A 13,711-nucleotide genomic window follows, 5' to 3' on the forward strand; every position below is an offset into this window, starting at 1 on the left:
CATTCCTATAACACCAAATCTTTCTGATCAACAAAACCAAAGTCAGAGTTTCATTCTTCCTCCACCCTCTTCACAACTACCTGCTTGGAGCATTCAAAGTCATTAAGTTTCTCTTCCGTTTTTAAAATATTTCGTTCACTTTTCTCTATTCTGCATATTTCTTCCTTTGCTTTCTGTCATTTTTCTGAAATTTGTGAATTTGAAGAGTTCAGAAATCATAATGTGTATAGGAATTGAACTGTAGGGTTAAGTTGGGTTATATTTTTGCAGAACATTCCTCTGTCGCAAGTAATAGTTGTGAGAAGTTGTTTATATGCAGTTTCCTTGGCAAAGTTTTTCAAAAGGATTTGCCATTGCTTATTACCAGAGCTGAGAGACAGAGAATAACTGGGCCAAGGGTGTCAAATTTGATTTCATTGAGGGCCGCATCAGGGTGGTGTTTGGTCTCCGGGAGCCTGGATAGTGATGGTCAAAGGGCAGTCCAGGGTGGGTGGGGCCAGCTTGACATCACTCGTCAAAGCTCTGTTTTTGACGGTGACGGCCTCCTGCAGCTCTCAGCCAATGAAAACGGAGTGCACGGCCTCACCAGGGCTCCATTTTCACTGGCAGAGGGCTGCATGAGGCTGTCGTGGGCAAAAATGGAGCCCAGGCGGGCTGCGTACGGTCCCCGAACTCTGTTTTTGCTGGCAAAGGGCTGTAGGATGCCATCTCGGCTGAAAAGGGAGCCTGGGTGGGCTTTGTATGGCCTCCGTGAGCTCCATTTTCACTGGCAGAGACACCACAGGCCGGTCCTTTGCCTTTTCCAGGGTGGCCCTGTGGGTCAGATCTAAGCACCCTGCGGGCCGCATCCAGCCCTGAGCCCTGGACTGAAACAAGAATGCCTAAAGCAGGAGTAGAATTCATTTAGCCCTCTGAATTTGAATTAATCGCAATACCAAACTGCCCCTCTTTCTTAATTGTAAAGAAATTAGTTTTTCTTAATTGTATCCCCATCGTTGTATAGTGGTACCTCTAACTAAGAACGCCTCTATTTACAAATGTTTCTAGATAAGAACCAGTTGTTCAAGATTTTTTTGCCTCTTCTCAAGAACCACTTTCCACTTATAAACCCGAGCCTCTGAAACTGTAACCAGAAAAGGCAGGGAGGAGCCTCCATGGGGCCTCTCTAGGAAACAGGGCCTCCACCCTCCCTGTGGTTCCCACAATCGCACACATTATTTGCTTTTACTTTGATTCCTATGGGAAAAATTGCTTCTTCTTACAAACTTTTTTACTTAAGAACCTGCTCACGGAACGAATTTAGTTCGTAAGTAGAGGTACCTCTGTATTAAGTCCTGAAATGTAAACATCAGTTCGACTTTCATTCCCAGAGTGCCTTGCTTCACGAAAACAGCTGTACCTTTTCTTTCTTTATAGTAGTGGTGTTTTCCATCGCTGTGGAAAAGCGATGGAAAATTTTTCCATCACTGTGGACTAGTGGTTCATATTTACGACGGCCGATCCCCTTTTGCGACCTTCTGACAAGCAAAGTCAATGGGGAAGCCTGATTTACTTAGCAACCATGTTACTAATTTAATAAAAGAATCGATTCACTTAATAGCGGCAGGAAATATCGTAAAGTGGGGCAAACTCACTTAACAAATCTTAGCCACATAAATGTTGGACTCCACTGTGGTCGTAACTTGAGGACTACCTATATACTAATCCTGGAATTATTATTGGTGTTTGGTTTAGTTTTGGATTATTATTATTATTCTTTTGTCAGCGAATCAAATGAGTTGCCTGCTTTCTTTCCAACTGCCCTTTTGGTTTTCCTAGTTCTCCTTGGATTCCTCTTCCACTCTTCCCAAAATTTGCTTCTCTCTACGGCAGCTTCTCTCTCTCCAAGCAACACACTTCACTCCTCTCTCCTTGCTTTAGCAGAACAAGGCTGATTAGTAGAGGTAAGCCTAGATTAGGACTTCTCCCCCTCCCCGCCATGGGGCCAAACTACCTGGTTGGTAAAGATTTCACCTGGAGGGAGCGGCTCATCTCCTATGTGGACAGGGAGTCTCTCATGCTATTATCACCTCGAGGTTTGACTACTGCAATGCCCTCTACATGGGGCTACCTTTGAAGAGCGTTCGGAAAATACAAATTGTGCAGAACGCAGCTATGCGAGCAGTCAGTCCAACACTCCACGGTCTGCATTGGCTGGCAATTGGTTTCCGGACTCAATTCAAAGTGTTGGTTATGACCTATAAACCTACAGACTACTGTAACGCTCTCTACATGGGGCTACCTTTGAAGAGTGTTCGGAAACTTCAGATGGTGCAGAATGCAGCTGTGAGAAAAATCATGGGCTTCCCCAGGTATGCCCATGTTACATCAACACTCCACAGTCTGCATTGGTTCCTGATCAGTTTCCGGTCACAATTCAAAGTGTTGGTTATGACCTATAAAGCCCTTCATGGCATCGGACCAGAATATCTCCGGGACCGCCTTCTGCCACACGAATCCCAGCGACCAGTTAGGTCCCACAGAGTTGGCCTTCTCTGGGTCCCATCGACTAAACAATGCCGTCTGGCAGGACCCAGGGGAGGAGCCTTCTCTGTGGCAGCTCCGACTCTCTGGAATCAGCTCCCTCCGGAGATTAGGACTGCCCCCACCCTCCTTGCCTTTCGTAAACTCTGCAAAACCCATCTCTGTCGTCAAGCTTGGGGGAACTGAGACACTTTCCCCTTGCCTATGTATTTCTGTGCACAACATGACTGTGTATATGCTTTTATTCACTGGGATTTCTCTTTTAGATTTTTTATATGCATAATTGCTATTTTAGATTTTAATTACTAGATTTGTCATTATGTATTGTTTTTATCACTGCTGTGAGCCGCCCTGAGTCTACAGAGAGGGGCGGCATACAAATCTAATAAATAATAATAATAATAATAATAATAATAATAATAATAATAATAATACATGGCATTGGGCCAGAATACCTCTGGGACCGCCTTTTGCCGCATGAAGCCCAGCGACCGGTCAGGTCCCACAGAGTTGGCCTTCTCCAAGTGCCGTCAGCTAGACAATGTCGTTTGGCGGGGCCTAGAGGAAGAGCCTTCTCTGTGGGGGCCCCAGCCCTCCGGAATCAGTTTCTCCCGGAGATTTGGACTACCACCACCCTCCTTGCTTTCCATAAGAGTCTTAAGACTCATTTATGCCGCCAGGCTTCGGGCCTTTAGATTCTTGCCCCTTGGCCAATGAATGTGTTGAAAGTTGATTGAATGAATGACTGTTTTATGATTTTGTGGGGTTTAGATCTTAAATTTAATTCAATGGATTAAGATGTTTTGTATTGTTTTATTATATGCTGTAAGCCTCCCCAAGTCCTCGGAGAGGGGCGGCATAAAAGTCCAATAAATAGATAAATAAATAAATTTCTTAGGCAAGAGAGCAAGCTTAATCCAAAGACACTTCCTTGGTCAAGAGACCAGCATGATCTCATGTCGGGCAGTAGGAAAAGCAAGTAGGATGCTTGGCTGCATAGCTAGTGGTATAACAAGCAGGAAGAGGGAGATTGTGATCCCCTTATATAGAGCGCTGGTGAGACCACATTTGGAAGACTGTGTTCAGTTCTGGAGACCTCACCTACAAAAAGATATTGACAAAATTGAACGGGTCCAAAGACGGGCTACAAGAATGGTGGAAGGTCTTAAGCATAAAACGTATCAGGAAAGACTTAATGAACTCAATCTGTATAGTCTGGAGGACAGAAGGAAAAGGGGGGACATGATCAAAACATTTAAATATGTTAAAGGGTTAAATAAAGGTTCAGGAGGGAAGTGTTTTTAACAGGAAAGTGAACACAAGAACAAGGGGACACAATCTGAAGTTAGTTGGGGGAAAGATCAAAAGCAACGTGGGGAAATATTATTTCACTGAAAGAGTAGTAGATCCTTGGAACAAACTTCCAGCAGACGTGGTTGGTAAATCCACAGGAACTGAATTTAAACATGCCTGGGATAAACATATATCCATCCTAAGATAAAACACAGGAAATAATATAAGGGCAGGCTAGATGGACCATGAGGTCTTTTTCTGCCGTCAGTCTTCTATGTTTCTATGATTATATGCCAAGGCAAATGCTGTTATCCTCCCATCAAAGTGGTGCCTATTTATCTACCTGCAGTTGCATGTTTTCAAACTGCTTGTCCACTGCTGTGGCCTAAGAGGTGGAGCTCTCGCCTCACAATCAGGAAGTTGTGAGTTCGATCTTATGTAGAGGCAGATGTAGGGTCTCCTGCTAGGTGAGGTAGCAGCTGGAGCAAGTATACCATCTCAGAGGAATGTTGAGTAGTTATTCTTCCACTTACTACCGTAGTTGAGCCCGTAACCACTATTGTAAGTCATGATGGTTGTTAAGCAGATAATCCCGTGACCACATCTGATTTTATTACTTTTTTTTTGTCTCATAAAGTGAATGTGTCAGGTTTGTCCAGTCCAGGGATAGGCAAAATGGGCTCTTCTATGACTTGTGGACTTCAACTCCCAGAATTCCTGAGCCAATCGTGCTAGCTCAGGAATTCTGGAAGTCGAAGTCCACATGTCATAGAAGAGCCAACTTTGCCTACCCCTGGTCCAGCCAGTTCATTGGGGCGGAAGGCTCACTGGCATTTTAAAAGGAGCCAGGGTGGCGCAGCAGGTAGAGTGCTGTACTGCAGGCCACTGAAGCTGACTGTAGATCTGAAGGTCAGCAGTTCAAATCTCATCACCGGCTCAAGGTTGACTCAGCCTTCCATCCTTCCGAGGTGGATAAAATGAGGACCCAGATTGTTGGGGAAATAGCCTAACTCTGTTAAAAAGTGCTATTGCTAACATGTTGTAAGCCACCCTGAGTCTGAGGAGAAGGGCGGCATAAAAATTGAATGATGAATGAATGAATGAATGATTGAATGAATGAATGAATGAAATAAATAAATAAATAAATAAATACATTTTTGCAAGCTTTCGCTTTGACTATAACTGTTTGGGAATTAGGGACAGGGGGTGGGGACTTTCTTTGGAGATGGAGCAGATTCCCTCCCAGTCAGTTTCAGTCTGACTTTAAGCCCCAGATGCCCTGAGGGTTATTGGTTATCTGCCTAGCACTTCAAAGTTTCCATAAAAACCTTGTGGCATCACATTGGCTGTTGGTGGACTGGTCAGAGCAGAGGTAGGCAAAGTTGGCTCTTCTATGACTTGTGGACTTCAACTCCCAGAATTCCTGAGCCAATCATGCTAGCTCAGGAATTCTGGGAGTTGAAGTCCACGTGTCATAAAAGAGCCAACTTTGTCCACTCCTGGGTCAAGAGGTTTGGGCTCTAGGTCCCCCAGAGTTGGCCTTCTCCGGGTCCCGTCGACAAAACAATGTCATCTGGCGGGACCCAGGGGAAGAGCCTTTTCTGTGGCGGCCCCGGCCCTCTGGAACCAACTCCTCCCAGAGATTAGAATTGCCCCCACCCTCCTTGCCTTTCGTAAGCTGCTTAAAACCCACCTCTGCCACCAGGCATGGGGGAACTGAGATACACTTTCCCCCTAGGCCTTTACAATTTTATGCATGGTATGTTTGTATGTATGATTGGTTTTTATATAATGGGTTTTTAACTGTTTTTAGTATTGGATTATTGTTATACTGTATACTGTTTTATTACTGTTGTTAGCCGCCCCGAGTCTGCGGAGAGGGGCGGCATACAAATCCAATAAATAAATAAATAAATAAATAAATACATACATACATACATACATACATACATACATACATACATACATACATACTATGGTTTTTTATGTATGGTCTGTTAGGTTGTGTTTTTTATAATAAGGGTTTTAAATTGTTCTTTTATCATTAGATTTGTGCATTGTGTATTGTTGTTGTGAGCCACTCCGAGTCCTTGGAGATGGGTGGCATACAAATCTAATAAATTATTATTATTATTATTATTATTATTATTATTAGTAGTAGTAGTAGTAGTAGTAGCAGCAGTAGTAGTAGTAATATTGTTGTTGTTGTTGTTATTGTTATTGTTGTTGTTATTATTATTATTATTATTATTATTATTATTATTATTATTATATTTAGATCTCACAGCATCATCTGCTTTGCTATTTTCAAGAGATTTTAGTCAGTCCCATTTTACTTAGTACTTGTTAGGTTCTAACCCATGTAGTTTGACCCACAATGACTGCTAATATTTTAAAACATTTTACTGTGGTTTTTTTTTTTTTAATTCCCTAACAGGCAAATCAATGACAACTCCTATAGAAGAAGAGTGTGACACTTTGCAGTCTAAGGTCCAAGATATACTTCAGCAGATGAAACCCATTAATTCTTCTGTCAAACCTGGAGAAACAAAATCACCCAACGTACCTATGTTTTGTGGCATGACCAAAGTATTTTTGACCAACTCCATGGTAAGGATCATGCAGCAAGTTTTGGAAAGGAAAACAAAATGTTGGCCGGGGAGGGATGGAATCAGGGTGAATTTAGGATAGGATTCTGTAACATCAGAATTTTCTAGCCCTCATGAAGGTTAGAAGAAACAGGTCTGAGAATGGGGACAGACACTCTAAGTGACTTAGATTCAGGCCTTCCTATTCTTCCTCTTCTCCATCTATCTTGGAGGGAGGCAGTAGGGGGGGGCAAAATCATTTTGATTGGCATAATTGTTTTGTAAACCAAAAAAGAGGAGATAAGGTTTAGCCCTGAGCATATAATCTTGACTCTGAGGGGAAATAGTTAGTTAGTTTGTCAAACATGTACAAGATAACAAGTACAGTGATACCCCGTCTTACAAATGCCTCGTCATACAAACTTTTTGAGATACAAACCCGGGGTTTAAGATTTTTTTGCCCCTTCTTACAAACTATTTTCACCTTACAAACCCACCACCGCCGCTGGGATGCCTCGCTTCCAGACTTCCGTTGCCAGCGAAGCACCCGTTTTTGCACTGCTGGGATTCCCCTGAGGCTCCCCTCCATGTGAAACCCCACCTCCGGACTTCCGTGTTTTTGTGATGCTGCAGGGGAATCCCAGCAGGGGAATCCAGCAGTGCAAAAACTTCGCTGGCAAAAGCTTCGCTGGCAACAGAAGTCCGGAGGTGGGGTTTCCCAGTGAGGGGAGCCTCAGTGAATTTGCAGCATTGCAAAAACACAGAGGTCTGGAGGTGGGGTTTCAAGGACTTCGGTGTTTTTGTGATGCTGCGATTTCACTGATGCTCCCTTCGCTGGGAAACCCCACCTCCAGACTTCCGTTGCCAGCGAAGCGCTCGTTTTTGCGATACTGGGATTCCCCTGCTGGGATTTCCCTGCAGTATTGCAAAAACACAGAAGTCCAGAGGTGGGATTTCCCATGGAGGGGAGCCTCAGGAGAATCCCAGCAGTGCAAAAACCGGCGCTTCGGCTGGCAAAAGGGGTGAGTTTTGGGCTTGCACGCATTAATCACTTTTCCATTGATTCCTATGGAAAACATTGTTTTGTCTTACAAACTTTTCACCTTAAGAACCTCGTCCCGGAACCAATTAAGTTTGTAAGACAAGATATCACTGTATAAGTATAAACATGGACATGAGTACATGAAATTAGTACAAATCAGTGGTGACAGTAGGACAGAAGTGGTAGATTCGCTGGTGCTCTTATGCATGCCGCCTTACAGACTTCTTAGGAATGGGGTGAGGTCCACAGTAGACAGTTTAAGGTTGAAACTATGGGGGGTTTGAGGATGTAACATTGGAGTTAGGTAGAGCGTTCCATGCATTGACCACATGTTTTCTGCAATCAAGTTTGGAGTGGTTAACCTTGAGTTTGCATCTATTGTTTGCTCATGTATTATCGTGGTTGAAGCTGACAGGTAGGACATTGCAGCAGACAATTTTGTATATTATGCTTAGGTCAGACTGTAGGTGGCATAGTTGTAGGTTGTCCAAGGCCAAAATTTCAAGCCTGGTGGCATAGGTTATTCTATTTTGAGCAGAGGAGTGGAGGACTCTTCTTGTGAAATTGAACGGGTACAAAGACGGGTACAAGAATGGTGGAAGGTCTTAAGCATAAAACGTATCAGGAAAGACTTAATGAACTCAATCTGTCTAGTCTGGAGGACAGAAGGGAAAGGGGGGACATGATTGAAACATTTAAATATATTAAAGGGTTAAATAAGGTTCAGGAGGGAAGTGTTTTTAATAGGAAAGTGAACACAAGAACAAGGGGACACAATCTGAAGTTAGTTGGGGGAAAGATCAAAAGCAACATGAGAAAATATTATAGTAGTAGTAGATCCTTGGATCAAACTTCCAGCAGACGTGGTTGGTAAATCTACAGTACAGTGGTACCTCGACATACGAGTTTAATTCATTCCAGACCCGAGCTTGTATGACAATTAACTCGCATCTCGAACGAATGCTTTTAGACTTCGTTTTTCGCGCGGAGATAACTGGAAGCAAGGAATTCTTGCGCCACCTAGTGGAAGCTCGGCTCGTATCCTGAATTTGAGCTCGGGTGTGGAACAGAAATTTTGCTCACGTCTCGGCTCGTAACTTGAAATACTCGCATGTGGAGCAGCTCGTATCTAGAGGTACTACTGTAACTGAATTTAAACATGCCTGGGATAAACATATATCCATGCTAAGATAAAATACAGGAAATAGTATAAGGGCAGACTAGGTGGACCATGGGGTCTTTTTCTGCCGTCAGTCTTCTATGTTTCTATGCTTCCTTTATTTTTTTGAGCAGTGCATTTTGACTACACCCAGGTCTAATAAGAAATTTAAAAAAGATTTTTTCCCCCATAGTTGGAGCTTTTCGAACTTCAAAGAGCTGCTATCTTATCTGAGAAAGCGTTTTGCATCCAGTGCTGTTGGAGAAGGTTTAAGAGGAATAAAATTGCCAGGCAGAGACAGTCTGCAATTATCATCCAATCAGGTGAGGGGAAAGGATCCTATACTGAGAGATCTGGAAGATTTTCTACATGTCCTTTGAGAGGAGAGACAGAGCTCAGAGTGAAACTTCTGCTTTGCAGGTTCAATCTCGGCCATTTCAATTTAAAGGGCCCAAATTAGGAGGTCTGGGTTCCAAGTAACATAGCCTGTAGGAAATCAAAACTCCAAGGTTGGGTTCTTCAAGGCATAGTTCCCTCTAAGCTGAGCAGTGAGCAATCGCTCACTTGAAAATCATCATCAACTCAGAGTTTTCCAAACCTGCCCAGAAGCCGAGAGGGAAAGAGTGAGAGGGAAGGAGAGAGAGAGGAAGAGAGGAAGAGAGAGAAACAGATAGAAAAAAGAGAGGAAGGAAAAGAGAAAGAAAAAGAATGGGAGTAAGGAAGAGAGAAAGAAAATCAAACTCTAGTTTAAAACTAGCTCAACTATTTAAGTGGCATTTTGATATTGATAGAGTTGCCCTATTATGAGCTCACTGTTATAGACACACAGTACAGTATTTTATTTTGAAATTCTCTGAGGCAAAACAGGGTGGGGGTTTTGTTTGTTTATTTATTTATTTATTTATTTCTGTGCCGCCCAGTCCCAAAGGGACTGCCGCTCAGACACTATACTTTTCCGCCCACCCCCCAAAAAAACTAGAGGGAACACTGCTTCAAGGTATAGAGCAGTGATGGAGAACCTTTTTCCCCTCGGATGCCAAAAGATTGTGGGCGCACGCTATCGCGCATGCCCGAGTGCCCACACTCATAATTCAATGCCGAGGCAAAAACAGCTTCCCCCTCTCCCTCTAGAGGCTGGAAATGGCCTGTTTCCCAACTTCTGATGGGCCTTGTTGTTCTGCCAGACCGGCCTCAAGCAATGATTAACGGTCCAGGAAAGAAGGTCAGACACACACGTGCATAGTTAGTCAGCAAACTTATATTAAGCAGAAAAGAAAAAGTCTAAAGAAAACGGTCCTTACTTTCAGGAGTAAAACACAGGTTGAGTTGAAAATTCAGCCAGCTACAAAGTTCATGAAAAAGCAAACAAATACAAAAGTCACGTAGCATAAATGTTCCAAGAGGTCTCTGAATTCTCACGGCACAAAAGCAGCAGCTTGTCCCAGAGTTTTCAACTCCCACAACGCTGAGTTGAAATCCAAGAGCAGAAACTTCAAAGCAGGAACAACGACGCCACACAAACCACCCAGATAAACAGCCACAGTTTGCCTTGGCCCCTGTTCCCTTTTTATGCCGTTAGCCCTCATTAAGGGAACCACACCCAGCCCAGGTGCACCTATCATGCCTTATCATGCTTCTTAAAGCGATCCCTTCTTTGTAAGGCCCTTCGGTTGCGTAAATTAATGTATTGCCCTGCAGACGAACTGAGAGAGGATAAACTGTCCGACGAACTGCCAGCCCCCTCCCCTGAGCTGTCTGCTGCATCCTCCTGGCTCTCTGCAACATCCTCCTGACTGTCTGCTACATCTTCCTGGCTGTCAGCCAGGCTTTCACAGTCACTGTGTGCCGTGTCTCCCCCATCTGTGGGGGCAACGGCTGGCCCAGGCCCAAACACAACACTGGTAGACTCGTTTTTTGCCCTTCCCAGGCTCCAAAGGCTTTCCTGGAGCTGCGGGGGTGGGTGGGTGTAAAAACACCCTCCCCCATCCCCCCCGAGGCTCTTTGGAAGCCAAAAACGCCCTCCCAGAGTCTCTATGCGAGCCAAAAAGCAGCTGGCCGGCACACACACCAAAACCAGGGAAGTCTTAATACCACTCTACTACGCTCTGGTCCGACCACAGCTGGAGTACTGTATTCAGTTCTGGCCACCACACTTCAAAAGAGACATTGAAACTCTGGAGAAGGTGCAAAAAAGAGCAACCAAGATGATTAAGGGACTGGAAACCAAGACTTACGAAGAGAGACTGGGGGAACTGGGCATGGATAGCCTAGAGAAAAGGAGGGCCAGAGCGGACATGATAGCAGTCTACAAGTATACGAGGGGATGTCACAGAGAGGAGGGGATCACTTTATTCTTCAGGGCACCAGAGGGCCGGACGAGGAACAACGGCTGGAAGCTGACCAAGGAGAGATTCAACAGGAGGAACTTCCTGACGGTCAGAGCGATCAACCAATGGAACAACCTACCAGCGGACGTTGTGAACTCCAACACTCTGGACATTTTTAAGAGAAGATTGAACTGCCACTTGACTGGTGTACTATAGGGTTCCTGCTTGGGCAGGGGGTTGAACTCGATGGCGTTCATGGTCCCTTTCGACTCTAACAATCAATCAATCAATCAATCAATCAATCAATCAATCAATCAATCAATCAATCAATAAAATAAAATTAAATTAAATTAAATTAAACAAACAAACAAACAAACACATGCAAATTGGAGCTGAGCTCGGGCAGGGGTAGGCATAGTTGGATCTTCTATGACATGCGTACTTCAACTCCCAGAATTCCTGAGCTAGCATGATTGGATCAGGAATTCTGGGAGTTGAAGTCCACAGGTCATAGAAGAGCCAACTTTGCCTACCCCCGGGCTAGGGCAATGGCTCGTGTGCCAACAGGTATAGCTCCTTGTGCCACCTCTGTCACCCATGCCATAGGTTCACCATCACTGGTATAGAAGCATGTCATATTGGCACAGCCAGTGAAAGCCCAAATCTGAAGTACCCCAGGTTTACCTTGCCAAGTTAAAAATCCAGAGCTCTCCCCCCACATTACACGCATCCATCACATGCCCCAATCAGGTCTCTCTTCTTATTCTGGATGCCTCCTATCCATGCCCCTCCAGGTGCTGGTGGGACTTTTCTTGGTTCCCAGAAGAAAGAATGTTATTTTGGCTACATATCCCTGTCAGGTATCTCTACTACCCACCCTCTCTTGCCCATAGCTCCAGCCAGCCTCACTGTGGCAACCCTGAAGATGCTCAAAGATGGCACCAGGGTTGACATAGGGAAACACCTCCTTTCTCCCTCTGAAATGTCTTAAAACTTCAGATCGTGCAGAATGCAGGTGCGAGAGCAATCATGGGCTTCCCTAAATATGCCCATGTCACACCAACACTCCGCAGTCTGCATTGGTTGCCGATCAGTTTCCGGTCACAATTCAAAGTGTTGGTTATGACCTATAAAGCCCTTCATGGCACCGGGCCAGGTTATCTCTGGGACCGCCTTCTGCCGCACGAATCCCAGCGACCAATTAGGTCCCACAGAGTGGGCCTTCTCTGGCTCCCGTCAACTAAACAATGTTGTTTGGCGGGACCCAGGGGAAGAGCCTTCTCTGTGGTGGCCCCAACTCTGGAACCAACTCTCCCCAGAGATTAGAATAGCCCCCACCCTTCTTGCCTTTCGTAAGCTTCTTAAAACCCACCTCTGTCATCAGGCATGGGGGAATTATGAGATATTCTTTCCCCCTAGGCTTCTACAATTTATGTATGGTATGTTTGTATGTATGATTGGTTTTAAAATAAGGGTTTTTAGCTGTTTTAGTATTGGATTGTCGCATGTTGTTTTTACCACTGTTGTTAGCCACCCCGAGTCTATGGAGAGGGGCGGCATACAAATCCAATAATAATAATAATAAATAATAAAACACTGAAGGTTTTGAAGAAGAGATTGGAAAGCTATTTGCCTGAAATGGTGTAGGGTTTTTTGCTTGATTCCATTTATAATTTTTTCTCCAAAATCCATACAATTTAGTTGTATCATAAATTGTCATCTTACATTATCAAAAGTTTTCTGGGCATCTAAAAAAAATAGGGACATTTGTTTTCTGGGCGTATTTCATAATATTCTAAACGGTCTAATCCTTAAATTGTGTTTTATTTGTCTTTTTGGTAAGAATCCATTTCGATATGAATGGATGAATGCAATCAAAAATCTTTTCAATCTCTCTGCTAGTATTAAGACAAAAATTTTGTAATCCACATTCAGTAATGATGTTGGTTTAAAATAAATTTATAAAAGTAATCAAGACAATATACCATAAACAAACAACAAAAGTGATTGTAAATGGGAACCATGCAGAACATTTTAATATAAAAACACAAGTTAAGAACATCTACTATGTTCTTTATTATTTATACTGCAAGTCTTGAACAGGCATATCAGAAATTTAGGACATGGATATAAAAGATGGAAGATATAAATTACAAGCAATTTGCAGAAGAATTGGAACTGTTGGAGACAATTCTTAAACTATTGAAAAGGATTGAAGGGTTTGCTTCTCTCTACCAGAAAACTTCCAAGATCCCCTCCAACTCTATTATTCTGTTATTTTCCCAAGTTCCAAGAAAGTTAGAAGAGTAATTTGTCCTAGTTTAAGAGAGATGCTATTGGGGTTTTCAAGTTGACAACTTGTAAATTGTATGCACTTCAACTCCCAGGCAGCATAACTGACTGGGGAATTCTGGGAGTTGAAGTTCATGAGTCTCAAATCTTCATATAGCATATTCCCTTAATGCATTTTTTTCCCTCTCTTCTTCTGGTAGCGGTGCGCCAGTGGCTAGCTAGGAAACATTTCCAGAGGTTACGTAAAGCTGTTAGGATTATAAAACAGACCTGGAAGAAATGGAAGGTAAGAGAAACGAGTTTAACAAGGTACCAGATCATCTGGATAGTTGAAGACTATCTGTAAAGTGAGCCGGGGTGGCGCAGCAAGTAGAGTGCTGTACTGCAGGCCACTGAAGCTGACTGTAGATCTGAAGGTCAGCGGTTCAAATCTCATCACCGGCTCAAGGTTGACTCAGCCTTCCATCCTTCTAAGGTGGGTAAAATG

General features: G+C 43.7%; 1 protein-coding gene across 1 annotated transcript in view; it reads left to right on the plus strand.

The window, feature by feature from the left end:
- Positions 1-13,711, plus strand: part of MYO19 (myosin XIX) — a 70,951-nt gene that overhangs the window by 52,809 nt on the left and 4,431 nt on the right. Inside the window, exons 20-22 of the mRNA XM_070735294.1 lie at positions 6,254-6,426; positions 8,799-8,928; positions 13,425-13,510. Coding sequence (XP_070591395.1) covers positions 6,254-6,426; positions 8,799-8,928; positions 13,425-13,510 — 389 coding nt within the window. The remainder of the gene's footprint in view (positions 1-6,253; positions 6,427-8,798; positions 8,929-13,424; positions 13,511-13,711) is intronic.

The sequence above is a fragment of the Erythrolamprus reginae genome, chromosome 1, assembly GCF_031021105.1.
Source record: "Erythrolamprus reginae isolate rEryReg1 chromosome 1, rEryReg1.hap1, whole genome shotgun sequence".
In the NCBI taxonomy this organism is placed as follows: domain Eukaryota; kingdom Metazoa; phylum Chordata; class Lepidosauria; order Squamata; family Dipsadidae; genus Erythrolamprus; species Erythrolamprus reginae.